Raw genomic sequence first — 17,096 nt, forward strand, 5'->3', positions numbered from 1 at the left:
AATTATGATACCGCGTTTCTAGATAAGATAAGATATTCTCACTTGCAGGTTGATTCACCTGCGCATATATACCATAGATTACCTACTTTCTTATCAGTCATCAATCAATACTATAATAATGTGTGTTTCAAAAAATATTTAATTGAAAATTTAATTATCGACTTGGGCTAAAGCAAACGTTTCTCAATTTAGTGCCCTAATAAAATCTCATATGATTGCATAGCATATTTCTCTGGGGCGTGGGATCGTAAAACTCCAATTTCACTTGCGTATTAGCCAGGCGCCGTAATACTTTAACAAAATTGTTGTCTTTTTGTATGGTGTTGACAGAGTGAAGTGCCTTTCTGGAATTAAATTTTAACGTCTGCCTTAGCACGGTGATAAAGCGTCAAGGAATGTAATAGGGTTTTTACTACTTTACAACTTTGACACTCTCAAAACTGGTGCAATTTTTGCTTATTAATATGAACTAGTCGTCTGTTGCCTAACTGAAAAACGTATTTCTAAGATAGATCACAAAGTTTTATGCTAATTAAAGTGTAAACCTCTGCAGTCAGTTTTTATTATAAAATATTAATATTTTATAATATTTTCACATCTCAATCAAACTTTAGAGTATCCAGTTACAAAGTTTTTAATAATACTAACAATGGGCAATGCTGGATTTTACTCATTCACCACCGTGTGCTAAATTTTAAATTTAATACATTATAAATTATATTTTTAATCTTTAAAAAGTCACGAAAATTTTAGGATTTGTTTTAACGTTAAAAATTGACTCGTTTTTACCTTAACAAAGCAATTTTCAAAATATCCGTCAAACTGAATAACGGTCACGCGACTTTTCAATTAATATTGACATACAGTGTGTCAATAAAGTGGAAGTTTTCTTTTTTCAACGTTTACTATTTCAAAAACAGCTGTATATCGACATAGGATTTGCTACATGAAAAATACTCAGAAATTTACGTAGACTCCATAAATGCAATAAAAAATAGGGGTTCTCATTTGAAAATGTCAACTGGAAGGTCGTATCTCAATTTTGGGACATCCTGTATATAAAATTTTTTTCTCAAAAAATGCGCAGTTAAAAATGATAACATGCACGTCCGAGCATTTTTATGAAAGACAACTTTTCATACTTTATGGACACACACTGTATAAAACAAGCACTATGGCCTTCAGAATTCTGTTTTGATGTAAAAAAAGTCACGTGATCTTTAAAATGTTTGAAAAATAGACACGTGACCGTTTTTACCTTATAACCTGACACGTGACTTTGAAAAGTAAATTAGGGACCTCCTTAACGAGTTACAAGGCCTAAAGTGACAGGATGCACCAAACTGCTTTTTTTTAATTAACTTATTTTTGACTAGGTGTAGCTCCCTTATTTAAGGAGCTATAAAAAAGTGCAAATAAGAAAAGTTGCAGAAAATTTCATCCTCTACAAGAGGGTGTTAAGGTATTTTTGCATTTAAGGGCCTCCTTAAGGAGTTACAAGGCCAAAATTGACAAGGCGCATCAAACTGCTAGTAAATTTGTGTTTTTCCAGTTTTGCCTTCAAAAACTTGCCGCGGGGAGCTTTTCCGGCACTCTACTTACTTATTAAAATAAATAATGAGACATCAGACTTCCTTCTTGGAAACCTCAAGGAAAAGCACTCCCTTGAGAAGAACAGTGGAGTTGACTTATTCAGATTCCAGTCATTTAACTGGAGATTTATTTTAATTTCGGCTTAACAAGGAAACTTACAAGGTCCGTACAAAAGAAGTGCAAATGGCGCGGGGGTTGTGCCAGGAATATTTAATTAACTGTAAAGGTCCCGTTTGTAGTAAATCAGTCTCAGACAAAAGGCCTATTATTAGCTTTGCATATGACGAGGCGTTTTGTGCCTTTCCAGAAATTTGCTTGGAAACTTTCTCCTAAACGAAAAACAAATTGTCAATCATTAGCACCGTTGACAATAACGATCGGTATCTATTGTAACGGTTTGCGAATTGACAGGAAACTTTTTCAATCAATTAATTTAACTTTGTCGGTGGCACGACAAAGCGTCGATAAGAAATTCGGCTCTAAACTTTTCCGGGCGCTAATTGCCTCCCCTTATTGTAAAATTTCAGTCTTTTGTCTTTTGTTTTCCTATAGAAAATTTCCTTTTGCTTCTGAAATAATTAGTTTTGTCGACGACGTTGAAAAGTCATTTTCAAACCAAGTTTTTTTCAGATACACAAAAAAGAACCTTATCGGTTCGGAAGTGGAAAGAGTACTTTAAACTTACCGCTGTAAGCGTCTCACTTTGTGGTTTCTTTAAACGGTAAATTTGTCTCGCTTATTCCATTGGGAAAAGTTCTGCATTCTGTATAGCCTCGTTAAAAATAACAACTTAGCAACATGTTATCTTTAAAGGGCAACGCCGGTTTTAAAATTAATAGCAAACTAAATCGTCAATTTTTAAACAGAAATTATTTCCTGGAACTTTGTTACAATTGAAGAATGACTCTAATAATATCTAATTTGATTGCTTTGAAAATGAGGGTAATAGAGCCTTTGATTGAATCAGGGATAAATATTTGATTGTCTAAGGTAAAAAATCATTATAATTTGTATTGGACAAGAATATTCCCCATCAAAAGAATAATAATTCGTTATTATAGAAAGGCTAGAAACGAAAAAAACGTTGAACAAAGGAACGATTTAATGTATTATATTGACGACGTATTACTACTACAGTTATATAACAAATCTTTGTTAAATATGGAGTAAAAATAGCAAAGACAAACAATTAAGAATTTTAAATGAAAGTAACTTATTATATTATGTATTATTGCTGTGGCAACATACTCTGAAAGCGTCAAATCAGAAGAATAAGCTAGTCAACTGTGACAGGTCATAACTTGATTATTTTGACAGTTACAGAGTTGTAGTTTTGATCATTGTGTAGCTCTTGAAAGCTTATTTAAATATCCTGTTGAAGTGCTTTGGCAAGTATTGAACAGTGTTAACTTTGACAGCTCATAACTCGGTTAATTTGACAGTAGCAGCGGTCTAGTTTAAATTCTCTATGAAAGTCCCTTAACAAGGGTTTACTATTAGGGAGCTGATGCTTGTAAGAGCAGCAACTGTCAAAAAACTTTACGGTTATTTTGACAGTTACAGCGGTTTAGTTTTGAGCACTGTGTAGCTCTTGGAATCTTATTCAATCTGAAAAATTAGATGACAAATTAACAATGTTAACTTTGACAGCTTCTATTTTGGTTATTTTACTAGTTACATAATTCGATTTTTAGTTTTTAGTAGTTTTTTAGGTGTAGCCCTTAAAGTTCTCTATAAATTCCTAAGTGCAAGAGTAAATATTCATAATTAGGGAGTTGCATGCAAAACTCTCTTATAAACCAATCTTATTTATTTTTTTTTTGCTTTTCTGAATTAAACTAAAGTTAACTCAAAAATCCACCCTGTACAAATGGAATGAGGTAGAACGCTGAAATTTTCAGGACGTACAGACTTTTTTATGGTAGCAATCCTCAAAGTTTCGTCAAGATCAGTTTATTAGGAACTACTAGAACCAGAGCTATTTAAACAACAGAAAAACGACGGTAGGCTGATGCAATCACTATAGTCGAATATGTAAATGTCTGCTTACATGCATACATAAAATATGTAATCTTTGCTTACATTCCCTTAAGTGTCTGCTTCATAATTTGCTAGGTTGATTCTTCATTTGTGAATACATAATCAAATGCCTACAAACCGTACCAACCTGAAAAAATCTATCACCCAATCCAAGTGAAATTAATGGCCAGATATGAAAGTAATTTTTCCGAAATGACTTTCAGGTCGGAAGCTCAATACCTGAGGGAAAGGTATTAATTCCGTGCAGTTCATCGGTCGGCTTAATTGCATGTCGGATACGATATCTCTCCTATTGAAAATCCTTTTGAATTAAAAATTGTCTGGTCAGATTAACTGCTGCTGCTTTTGTATGGTTTGACAAAAAACAAACAGTTCTCTCATAAGATATGTACAAAACTTTATTATTTAAAAATCTCTGGAATCACATACATTATATTAAAATGACAGAAAAAAACAAAAATCAGTTCAAAAGCTGGCAGTATACAGAGGTATAATGTCATGGCAAAGGTTGTCTGATTTAACGTTAGTTGCTTGGTAAGCGTAGAATATTCTGATCCCTGGCAATATATACAGGGAGTTTCAAGGACTTAATTAATGTTTAACTACAAACCCCTGTATAGGAAGTGTTAGCACCTTAAAATTCATTATAATACGTTTATGAAATAAATGGGACGTTATATACAAGATGAGAATTTCTTAAATGTCTAGATCTACATAAAAAAGTTCAATAGCACAATCACTGTATGTCTATATTTTTGGGTAATGGTAACCATTCACTTAACCCACATAAGGGTAACCAGGGTAAGCTGGAGGGAAATACCCTGGGTAAGCTGCCGTTGGTGCCACCACTGGTACTGAAGCAGTCATATAACTGGTAAGCACTGTTGGTATTACTGTAGTTGAGAACACTGTCGTTAAAGCTGTTTTCGCTCCAAAAGTAAGTTTCAGCACTTTACTGTTTGTCTGAGTGATTATAGTGTTCTGAGTTACCGGTGAAGATGTGATGGTAAATTGTGGTGCAACCGGTTGAGGGAATATAGGTGGGATTTGTGGAATTTGAGGTATCTGGGGTATTTGGGGTATTTGAGGTATGGGTTGCGGGAAGGCAGGGGGGATAGTGCTGGTTCCAAATTCGTAGTCGGTTTTGGTGAAAGTTCCTTTCACTTTGGAGATTGTACTTAGGATAGTGTTGTGACCCTGAGTTACTGGTAACACGTGGGTTTCATACACAGTCTCCACCTTTAATACAGGTTTTGATGTGGTGATCACCTGTCCTTGTGCTCCTGGGTTCAGAAGCCTCAACAAAGCTAGTTGCTGTAACTGATCAGGACTTAGTTGTGGTTCTTTCTTCTTTTGCTGTTTCTTTCTGTTTTTCAGCTCTTGTTCGATTTTAGCCTTGTCAGTTTCAGGCAGTTTGAAATCCGTGCCGATATTAGCTAAGTCCAAGTCTGCTGGCAAAATTCTGCTACCAGGTACTCCATCCTCGTCTTGCTCATTATCATCCCCAAACTCCAGTTCTAAATGCAATTCTGATCCAGCCTCGTCAAGTCTACTATTAAACTCATTCAAAGTTTTTGAAGGATTAAAATGATACGCCTCCATAGGTGGTAACGTTTTCGTCGCCGTCACCAACCTGGTTATTAAGTAAGTCTGAACTAAAGTGGAGCTGGTGGTGTCGTTTACACTGCGAATTACAGGCAGAATGTGTGTCTTGAGCAACGTCTGGGTGGTGCTGAACGTTTCGGTAAGTGTTTCGAGCGGAGGCGTCGCGACGTCCGATGCCAGATAAATGGGCGGTAGCGTTGCGATGCTGGAATCTAGGTTATTGTCTTTTGCGTAATTACTCGTCGTGGCAAGAATGTTTTCGGTCAGCGGTTCTGTCGGAGATAGGGTGGGCGTCGGTTCGATGTTTTCCAAGCTTTTCTCGAACGTCGACGTTACTGTGATGTAACGTGTGTTTTTTACGTTGCCCACCTAAAACAAGAGAAGAAAACTGAATAGAGTGATGAGGAAGTATTGTGGAAACATAAAACTCTTAAAAATTGCCAACTTTTTGAGGAGAAGTGTACAAAAAAAGAAAAGCAACTGGCGAATAAGTGGTTAACACTAGAAAAAACTGGGAACTAGAAAAATAGTGATAAATAAGGATAATTCAAAATATTCTTACTTTTTAAACAGTTTTCCTTATCAGAAATATGTCTAAATGGCACAGATATCAAAATAGCATAGAACGAACGCCTCTGGCTAAGTATGGCATTTAGCCATTTAGATTAGACATCGTAATCGAGAAAGCAGTTAAACCGAAACAATGATCTTTACGAGAACAAACAACAATTAAATTGCCTTTCAAGAAAGCAACCCTATTTTCATTTCCCCCGAGGCAAGTTTCACATGTTTTGCAGCTAATGCTCCCTTCAAAACTTGATTTTGAACAACTCAAAGAAAACAAAGTAAAATATTTTGAATTGAAATTATGCAATTATTAGCCGTTTTCCAAAGGTTTAAAAAAGTTGATTCTAATGACAGTACAAACTAAAATAGATCTAAACGTTATTTTACTAATATCCAGTTTTAAGTTTAAACGACTTCTATACAATTGACCATAAATCCACATAACTTTGGTAGTTATTTGAAATTAAGTCTTAAAAGCACCTACCTGGAACGTGTAGGGTGATTTAATGGTAGCAATTTCATAGTAAATGTCCTTAAAATCAGGAGGAGTAGATATTTCAACTTTAAGGGTTTCCAAAGGTAGTGAGGGACTGTCCACGCGATTTTCAGTGGCACTATCGTCATCGATAATGGTAGCAATTGACTCTGACCCTTCCAAACTATCTACATCGTCCGATCTAGCCTGGGGGACGGCTGTTTCTCCGCCGCCTTGAGCCGCCAACTCCTGCTTAGCCGCCGAAGGAGTCGATAAAGTTTCGTTGTTGTTGTTGACGTCGTTGTCGTCGTTTTGTTTGCGGATTGTTACGCGCGGTTTTGGCGTCGTTTTGTATTGCCATCTTCCTGGAGTTCTGCAACATAATTAATACTCCCTTCGAGCGTAACGCGTCTCATAGTGCAGCTAAAGCGAACCACTTTGTCAAAGGTGCCGTTTCAGTATTTATGGAGAGTCAAAGAAAGTTCCTGCAACGCTTTTTCGTTCTGCATTCACATTTACAAATTCCAGTTGGATATCAGCGTTTCTGCACTCATATTCCAAATGGATTTCGTTTTGCAGTAAAAACGTTTATGGCAGGCTTTAGCTACGTCTATGTACTTAAACACTAAAAGATACTTTTTAGGCAGTAAATTTTTAAACCGGGAACAGCGGTGCTGAGTTGTCGACAATGCGGAAGGAAATTTTGGGGTTTGATGTCAGTCCCTCAAGCATAATAGAGCTGCTCTATTTCTCGCATAGTTTATCTCCTAATATGGGCTTTAGTACTTGTCGAAGTGTGAATTTAGGACACATATATCGGACATTCAAATAGGTTTACACCGGAATAGTTCTATTCAGTCTCGGTTTCAGTTTAAGGATATTAATCAATATTCTCTAGCTTAGTTCACGTCTAGATTAGTCGAATTTGTATGGTAAATATCCTTGCTAAACGGTCCTTTAAGGAATACCAATTTGCTTAACATGGAAATGATGTCTGAACAAATAGTACCAATCAAATTTGAACTATAAACACAAGTGTTGTGAACAACGTTCATTGTTCAAATTTGACAGTAAAAATAAAAGAAAAAAAAACAACAAGTTGCCAAAATTGACAGAAAAAATATGAAATTAACTGTTTTTTAGTTCTGAAATGTGCCTGTGATGTTGATTATTTAAGTAAGCAAATTGGTGAGTGAAATTTAGTACGCAAATCTGTCACATGTTACGCATTAAAAATTTAGTATCAAATTTTAACATTTTAAATAATGAAATTGACAGTTTTAGTACTTAAATTAGACAGCAAAATTTATGAAATTGGCTGCTCTATTACTTAAGGTTAATGGTAAAGAGGTGAAATTTATTATTTTAGTTCTAGAACCTGACAGTAAAAATAATAAAATTGACTGGCTTAGCATTCAAACTTATCATTTAAAATGCTGAAATTGCTAAAATTTAGGTTCAAATTTCAACAGTTTGAGTACTTAAATTAGACAAAAAACATTATGAAATTGCCAAAGTTGCCAAAATTGACAGAAAAAATATGAAATTAACTATGTTTTTTAGTTCTGAAATGTGCCTCTGATGTTGACTATTTAAGTAAGCAAATTGGTAAAATTTAGTACTAAAATCTTCACATGTTACGCATTAAAAATTTAGGATCAAATTTTAACATTTTAAATCATGAAATTGACAGTTTTAGTACTTAAATTAGACAGCAAAATTTATGAAATTGGCTGCTCTATTACTTAAGTTTAATGGTAACGAGGTGAAATTTATTATTTTAGTACTAGAACCTGACAGTAAAAATAATAAAATTGACTGGCTTAGCGTTCAAACTTATCATTTAAAATGCTGAAATTGATAAAATTTAGGTTCAAATTTCAACATTTTAGATAATGAAATTCATAGTTTGAGTACTTAAATTAGACAGAAAACATTATGAAATTGGCTGCTCTAATGCTAAAGTTTAATGGTAAAGAAATAAAATTTACTATTTTAGTACTAAAATTTGACAGTAAAAATAATGAAATTGGCTTAGCACTCAAAATTATCATTTAAAATGGCGTTGGTGGTTCCAGTTTTAACATTGTAGATATTGATAGTTTTAGTACTAAAACTTGACAGTAAATATCATGAAATTGATTATAGTGTTCAAAAATGATAAACTTCACTGTATAACAGTATTTGATGATAATAACTATAAACCAAATAATAAACAAAAATTTCTTAAAATCACACAGTCATACATACCTATTTAATTTGAATTTATAGAAACTGGTAGATGCAACAGCACCCTGATCAACACTGGAACTTTGCACTCTAGGTTTGTATCCTCTCCTGCTAAAGCCAGGACTATCTTCTTTGGCTGGTGCTGAAGCTCTACTAGATTTCTTCCTATTGTTGTTATTTCCAGAAAATCTCTTCGCAGACGCTGGCGTAGTTTCTTCACTATAGGCAGTGGTAGCAGTAGTAGTAGAAGAGGTTTTTGAAGATTTTGATTTTCGATTGGATTTGCGATGACCCCGACCAGATTTTGACTGTCTTTGTGAAGACGTGTGTTGTCTGTATTTATTTACATTGGTGTTAGTGTCGTGTCGGTGCTTATCATGCTTACAAAGTAGTGACATGCTTATAAAAGTGATGAACATTCTACGTACAAGGTGTGATACAACATAACAAGGGTTAATTAGAAAATAAGGGCTTAGAAGAAGAATAGCTTACCACCTCAGCAGTCCGGTTAAACGCTATAAACAATAGCAATAGTAACAATTGCCGGAAAAAGGGAAAACAAACCGCGTTAACGCAGCTGGAGAAGTGCAAAAGAAAACAGCAATCAAAGGAAACTCACTTGGAATTCCGGGACGAAGTCCTGTTCTTCGTCGACTTTTTGTATGCCGGCTGGCTGGTCACGGTGTTGTCTTTCTCCGTCTTCTGCTCCGGCGTTTCGGCCTCCTTTTGTCGGTTTTTAAACCTTTTTCCCGGCTTTCTTGTGGTTTTTATTGAGTTTTGAGCATCCGACGGCGTTACCGACAACTGTTCGTTAATGGACCCTGCAGGTGTTGCCTCCAACTGTTTCTAGAAATAAAAGCATTCCCTTCCGATAAGATTTTATTATTAGATTTTTAGCCCTTATTTTAATCCAGTATTACACATAGCAATATTTCAAATTTTTAGTTTTAAAGTTTCAGGTTGGCTGCTTTACACTGAAATTTTTTTAATTCTGCTTTCTGTTTAACACAATTTTAGTGGATTTACCGTTATTGCACAAAAACTTATTGACACCAAAATTAACTTACTTTGGAAGATTTTAAAGTAGGTGCAGCAGTTTTCAGTATTCTTAAGCTCTGACTAGGTGCAATTTTTCCTTTTGGCGGATGTTCTCTAGGAAAAACTTGAGAAGTACTTTGCAACACTTGAGCGTACTTGCCATTAATGTAGGTCCCAATTACGCTTGTTTCATACGAAGTCATGATACCATCATTGACCACCATACCTGGAAAGTAATCAAAAAATTACTCGGTTTTGATTTATGATAAAATAATGACAAAAACTTTAACCTTCCATTTTTGAGACTAATCCGGTCGGACGTACACTGTCTCTCCTTTTAGGTTCTGCGGTGCTGCGAGGTTTTAACTGAAACTTCGAACTGGGTCTTAAGTTTATTACTTTGTACGTCTCCTCAACGACTTCGGAAGGCTGTCTGGAAAGGAAGTCATACTCTGGTTCGCCGATGTTGTTTCCGATAATAGCGGCAGGTTCGTCGTCGGACTTGATTTGAACGACGCTCTGTATTACGCTTTGAGTTGGCTTTTCCTCTGTTATTATTTCCACTTTGCTAGCCAGGACCTGGAAATTAAATCAGTCTTTTGTTGCTTAAGTTGAGACGTTTGAAATCAAAAACTGACCGGTCTCGGAGCCTCAGTAACGACCTCAACTTTGCTGATTATATTAACTTGAGCCGAAGGTTTAACCTCTTCGATCACCTGGACTTTGCTTACAATTATCGGAGGATCAGGTTTGGCCTCGACAACGCTCACCTTAGTCGCTTGGGAAATTTTAATTTCCTTATTCGATGCTGGATTTACTTGCACCACCGACGATTCTGTCTTTTTCAAAATTGGCTGCGGCTTTGAGGGTTTGATCTCCGTCGCGACGTTTTTTTTCTCTGGGGGTTTAGTGTCTATTATTACATTCGAGGAGACATCCTTCGATTTTTCTATAAACAAATTTAATACGTTATCACATAAATGCTGGAAAAAAGTGTAAAACCTGTGACTGCTACTGAACTACTTTGTGGTGAAAACACCATCACAGTGTTGCCAATAGTTGTAGTGAAATCTAAGAATCCATATACGGTTTGGGTCACCAGGTTATCGTTTTTGATTACAGGGGTGGTCATTTGGGCTTGAACATCTGGATGGACAAATACCTGGGCGTGGCCACCAACACAAATGGCTGAAACCAAAATAGACACAATTTTTTAACAAACCAACACATATTCCAATAGCGCGCAGTAAAATTTTTATCGACCCAATAACTTTCCATTTGATTTTCAGAATTTCCAGTCCACATTGATGTTATAAAAGTTAATTAACGAGTTCTGATAGTTCTAGCTGGGTTAAATAGTTTTAGAGCGGAAATTGAAAAACATTCCGAATTCCTTCCCATTTTTCCTGTAAAACTGTACTTGTTCAAATTTGCTGGTTTAAATAAATGCGAAAATTTTCGAACTGTAATAAAATGCAACCCTGAAATTAAGGCAACAGAGTTTTAGTGAACTTATAACCGCGGATATAAAGTTTTTACAACTAACCTGCCCCCCCGGCACCCTCTAAATGCGATAACGGTTTAATGGTATTAACCGTGCACAATGCAGTTTTATTTTGTTATGGGAAAGGTTGTTTGTCCTCTTTATTGAAGGCCATTTACTTTTTACGGTCTTTCATTAACTTTATAGTGGCTTTTTATAAGTCGGTTACATTACAGTTCCGGCGAGTTCAAAATTATAGGAGGCAATTTGCAATGATCATTACCCTAATGTTATATTATTTATACTACATCGCTTCCTGTCAAAAGGAAATTGTTCAATACATTTTCCAATTGAGGACAGACAAAATTCTAACTAGATGTTGATTTTTGTTAGGTTCTATAATTTAGCAAGTTTTTTTTATGTACCAAGTTAACTATGACTGTTTTAGTGTACTAGTTTTAAACGTTTATTTTAGATATACAGGGTAAACTAAGGAAAAAGTCGCTCGTTTTGTAAATATTACAGTTATTGTTAGTGTTGCAGCAAACAATGACTACATATTATAGCATAAACTTTGGAGAAGAGACAGAAAAATTATCTAAGAGCAGCTTAACTACCAGTTGTAATACAGCAGCTCAAACATCAAAATACTGTCACGTGACTTCGAAAAGCCCAAATAAGCAAAACTATCACGTGACCTAAAAATGCACCGTAATTGGTTCTTTAATGAAACTGAAAATAACAAAAAATAAAAACCTTAAAATTTGATATCTTAAGATAATAGAAGTTAGCACGTACTCCAAAATTACACCTTAAATTTGAAAAATAGTCTACTTCACCAAAATAGTATCCAAAATTTGCATAATTGTCACCTGATCTAAAAACAGTCTAAAATGACAGCTTAAAACTTGAAGAAAATCTAAAATCTGGAATAGTAATGACACCTAGAAAATGATCGCGTAAATTGGTGACATAATGCAATAAAATACAAAATAACGGTTTAAATTTAAAGTTCATTATGTGACATTGAAAAATTCGCATTTAACATTTGAAAAACGTCAATGTGACTTGAAATAGTCCAAAATCCCATCTAAAATGTATGTCATGTGTCAACTATGACAGCTAAAAGTTGAAAAAGATTTCTGTAATTTTAAAAAGTATTATGTAACCTGAAATTGTACCTATATTCATTAAGACATTCTTAAGATTATTATTCCAAAACAGTCTAGAAACTTTCAAATTCTGCTGAAACAGCCTAGAAGCTTCTAACAGTTCCCGTATGCTTTTAGAGAAGTTTAAAAGTCTCTAACAATTTTTTCTAAGTTTCCGAGTGCCTCTAAAGCAGTCCAAAACCTTCAATATGCTCTTTAAACTGTCCAAAAAACCTTCCAACTGCTCCTAAAGTAATTGAAAAAGATTTTAGAAGCTTCCAAAATAGTCAAGAAACTACCAAATGCCCTTGAAACGGCATAGAAGCTTCCAAAAGCTTTTGCAACAGTCTAAAACGCTTCCAAATGCTGTTCAACTGCTTTTAAAAAATTTCAAAACAGTCTAAAATCTTCCGTATGATTCCAAAGCAGTTTAAAAGAGTTCAACAGTTTCTAGAACCCTCTAAGATTTCCAAATGCCTCTAACGCAGTCCAGAACCTTTAATATGCTCTTTAAACTGTCAAAAAACATTCCAAATGGTCCTTAAGTAGTCTAAAAAAATTTAAGAAGGTTCCAAAACACTAGAGAGTCCAGAAGCTTTCAAAATATTATCTAGAAGCTTCCAAATGCTCCTGAAACAGCATGTAGAAACTTCCAAAATCTTTTTGCAACAGTCTAAAACGCTTCCAAATGCTCTTCAACTGCTTTCAAAAGATTTAAAAACAGTCTAAAAGCTTCCGTATGATTCCCAAGCAGTTTAAAAGAATTCAACAATTTCTAGAACCGTCTAAGATTTCCAAATGCCTCTAACGCAGTCCAAAACCTTTAATATGCTCTTTAAACCGTCCAAAAACCTTCCAAATGGTCCTGAAGTAGTCTAAAAATATTTAAGAAGGTTCCAAAACACTATAGAGACACCAAAAGCTTTCAAAATAGTATCTAGAAGCCTCCAAATGCTCCTGAAACAGCATGTAGAAACTTCCAAAATCTTTTGAAACAATCTAAAAGGTTCTAAATGCTCTTCAACTAGTCTAGAAGTTTTCAAAAGATTTTAAAACAGTCTAACAGCTTCCGTATGGTTCTAGAGCAGTTTAAAAGCTTTCAAGAATTTCTAGAACTCTCTATAAGATTTCAAAATATGCCTCTAAAGAAGCCCAGAACCTTCAGTATGCTCCTTAAACTGTCCAATGCTCCCGAGATAGTCTAAAAAGATTTCAGAAGGTTCCAAAACACTGTAAAACGCAACAAGCTTCCAAAAGCTTTTAGAACAATCTAAGAGCATTTTACTGCAAACTCTTATATCCAGAACAAAATTATTTAAATTTTAAGTATGAACCTTATGATCAGACTGTTAACTCAGACAAAACTTGAAGAATAATGATCAGTAATATTTATTATAATTAATATTATTGATCAATTTCAAACTGTCCACTGTGCACCATATTCAAGAGAAGGAAAGACACATTTTTAACTTTAGCAGATTTTATTATGCACTTTATCATGTATTTTATTAACTAAGGCTGGTTAAAATAAATTTTGACTCCAGTAACTTAATCTACAAGGTTCTGCTAAAGCTATTTTCAATTACACTTTCTTGACAAATTCTCTTAACAAAAAAATATTTACTGTTGCAATATTGAATCTTATCATTCAAGCTTGTTTTGCTAAAGCTTTATCAAACTGAAAACTTTCCCAAAAGTTAATTGCAAACTCCTTTTCATTGATGTTATAAAAGTTAATTAACGACTTCTGATAGTTATAACGGGGAAACAGTTTTGCAGTGGAAACTCAAGAAAGTTTCTCTAGTAAACTTCTTTAAACTAGTGGATATACGATTTTTCAAGTAATTTTATGTTAGTATTCCTCTACCAAATTAAAGAGACAATCAGACAAAACAAAGTGAACCCAAATTGATTTGATAATACTTCCTCTATCCCACCCAATATAATTTATTGCTTGCAGTTAGTATCTGGGTTAATGAATACAATCCATTTGCGGACAACCGAACGAAAAACAAGAACAAAGAAAGTGATACAGAATTTTAACGTTTCATTTCGTAAAATTCCACATTCATATACGTCGGTTTTTGTTGGTCGGCGACAGAAAATGCCCCGGTTTTTAGCAATGATAATATATGATCCATTTTCTTTATTACTTTCCAATAATATAAATCAGCGCCGCTGGTTTCGGTCCTGACGTGATTAATGCCAGTCTCCGGCCTTTTTTTTCTGTTTTATGTATAAGATCACTAGTTAAGTGAGTTTGGAAATTTAGTATAAAAACAAACATACAAAATATTTTGTTTCGGTTACCAAACCTGGAATAAATTTGACATAATCGGGACAAAGCTTGTTTAACCGAAAACAATTATCCACATCAACTCTGAGATCGCAGCGACTGTTAAATATTCAGGGGAAGGAAAAGAGAAATAAATTCCCGTAAATGTAATTAAATTTTAATTCAACCCTAAAAGAAACAAACAATTTATTTTCATTAGAGAGCGCTTTCATTTCCGTCTTTCGGAGTTAATGCTGGATACTTGTGCCACCTTGATCCGATTCCTCGTCGGTATGCCTTTTGTTAATACCCTTAAAAGTCGTTTCAGATAATTGAATTACCGATTTTTTTGGCTATTTCGTTTCTGTAACCCGTAAAAAAAGAACGAGATAATCTTTCACACTTTCAAACACTCAACATTCGAATTTAGGCCATTTGACAAGGGGTTCGGTGAAGATATATTTGGACATTTGTCCTGAATACGTTTATAAAAATGTCAAGCGTGTAAAAATACTCATATTTTCAGTTTAAGCTAGAATCCTAAAATTAAAATACCGAAAGTGTAGCCGCTAAACAAACCTGCAATTTTGGTTCACATTTCCCATCAGTGCATTTTGCTCGCATGCCACGTTTATCATGTTGAATTATTACTGATATGCACCTGTGCCAAAAATTGATTACAGTCGATTTTTCTTTTCCATTTAACCCGCCGTATCCGAAAATCTGAAATATATATTCCATGTATGCAATTTTTCTCTCGGGGCTTTTAGTTTTGGGAGCGTATAGGCCTTAAGCATACAAAGACTGTGATCGAGAACGGCCTTTTCATTTGTATCCTCCTTAAGGATTAATCAGACTGAATATACGCATAAAAGGCCCCTTTAAAATGTATCTGTTGAATGGTCTCTTTAAAAATATAATGAATGGTTCTGCTTTCCACCGTCTAGAAAATATCTCTAGACAGAAGAATAAAAATAAACAAAGCCTTGGAGAAACTTTTCGCCAACACGAAAGAAGCCGTCTCCTTTAGTAGCAAACAAACTGAATTGTTCCATATCCAGTATTGCGTTTATCCATTAACGATATAAGCCTGCAAATTCATCATTGGCAAATGGCTTTACGGGAACGATTGTCGGTATTAAAAGCGCAGCAATGAAACTACTGGAAAAGCAAACATGCAGGTTTATGCGGCAAATCCCCGGCAATTTTCCAGCTCTCCAAAAAAACATAGGAAAATTTAATCTGACGTGTTGCCGATAAAAAAGGGCCACGGTGACATGGGTCAACTGAAAATGCCGTGTATCGGACGTGGCTCGAGCCGATTAGACTTAATCGAAAAATTGGATAGTAATTGATCTACGTTGTAAGGTTGCTAACACTTTCGAACATGCATTAAAGATTTATCATTCTCTGCCCTTTGAATAAAAGAACAAAAAGAAGTAGAAAATTCTCTTACAAAACCAAAGTAAAGTCAGATAGGTACTGAATTTAATTGTTTTTACTAGTCTGTATTGTTCCTTAAATCCTCCAAAACAAGCATTTTCAAGATTTTCGTGCGGTCGAGCTGGTCAAGAAATACATTCATTTACGAAAGCTAACACAGATCCAAAGAAAACTATAGTGACAGAAGGTTCGGAAATCTGCTCAGCAGGGACTCGATTAAAGCCTCCAGGATTTTTAAGGAAAAAGCCGAGGATTTGGCTGATAAAATAAGGGACGGTTATCCGGTGTCGTAATTTGTCAGACTCGGAATGTAATTTTGCTTTGAGACAATGTTCAAACACTAATAAAACGATTTGGAGAGCCATAAATTCAACTAGAGCGTGCAATATTTTTTGTTGTCATTAATCAACGGTTAGTACATGGAAAATTGACGTAGCAAAAATAGTTTGACTTTAGCTCTTCACTGAGAATTTTACTTCCTACATCAAAATCAAAGTTGGTGATGGGCAAATCCAGAATACTTTCGTCGGTTTTCAGCAGACATTAAAATGATTTATGCACGGTTTTTTTGCGCTAGAAAGGGATGAAATAAAATTCATTATTCAAAGTCCCGAACAGCAAGCCGCGAGGAAAAGCAAAGAGCAATAATTTTAGAGGCCCAAACACAACAGGATGGCGGTCGGGGCTATAAATTAGACACGACGTAAGATCCTTTCCCTTCGTGTTAAAGGTGCCGCAAAACAGCTGTGTTTGTATCGGAATCCTTTACAAATTGTCAATTTACAGCTTTGTTGCAAAACTTAAGCAACAGAGTGATCAGGCACGCGAATTTTCTAATACTAGACTTATAATAAACGAACGTAACGTATACTACTTATAATAAACAGTTTTAAGTGTCAATTTGCCCTGAATAGTCGAAAACCTGTTTTTTACTACTAGGAATTGCTTTAAAAGTGCTTGTTCCAACTGAGAAATGTTTGTTATGACAAAAAAAAACGATTTTTTTAACTGAAATTAGATCGATTTTCCTTAGAAAGCATTTTTCAGGAAAATGACATAATGAATTTATTTTTTGATGGTTTATCGAATGGTGATTTATTGATATTTATAATTGGACCACCCTGTATGTTGGCATTCAATTTAAACGTTTCAAAAACAAGATCCTCATGAAGTTGTCGAGGTTTTATTTGGGTTTTG

General features: G+C 34.8%; 1 protein-coding gene across 5 annotated transcripts in view; it reads right to left on the reverse strand.

Annotated features, from left to right (window-relative positions):
* Window positions 1-4,013: 4,013 nt before the first annotated feature.
* The window catches only part of LOC145735317 (uncharacterized), a 77,006-nt gene continuing 63,923 nt past the window's right edge, over window positions 4,014-17,096 (reverse strand). For 2 of the 5 annotated variants that reach the window (XM_081989163.1, XM_081989164.1), the window contains 8 exons: window positions 10,550-10,735; window positions 10,186-10,496; window positions 9,838-10,126; window positions 9,577-9,773; window positions 9,129-9,355; window positions 8,531-8,842; window positions 6,290-6,653; window positions 4,014-5,607 (listed from right to left, as the gene is read on the reverse strand). In XM_081989163.1, coding sequence (XP_081845289.1) covers window positions 4,411-5,607; window positions 6,290-6,653; window positions 8,531-8,842; window positions 9,129-9,355; window positions 9,577-9,773; window positions 9,838-10,126; window positions 10,186-10,496; window positions 10,550-10,735 — 3,083 coding nt within the window. In that variant the 3' untranslated portion in view covers window positions 4,014-4,410. The remainder of the gene's footprint in view (window positions 5,608-6,289; window positions 6,654-8,530; window positions 8,843-9,128; window positions 9,356-9,576; window positions 9,774-9,837; window positions 10,127-10,185; window positions 10,497-10,549; window positions 10,736-17,096) is intronic. The other 3 variants (XR_014179644.1, XM_081989165.1, XM_081989166.1) reach the window with 3 other exon arrangements.

The sequence above is a fragment of the Ips typographus genome, linkage group LG11, assembly GCF_016097725.1.
Source record: "Ips typographus isolate SLU linkage group LG11, UJ_Ityp_2.0, whole genome shotgun sequence".
NCBI lineage: Eukaryota > Metazoa > Arthropoda > Insecta > Coleoptera > Curculionidae > Ips > Ips typographus.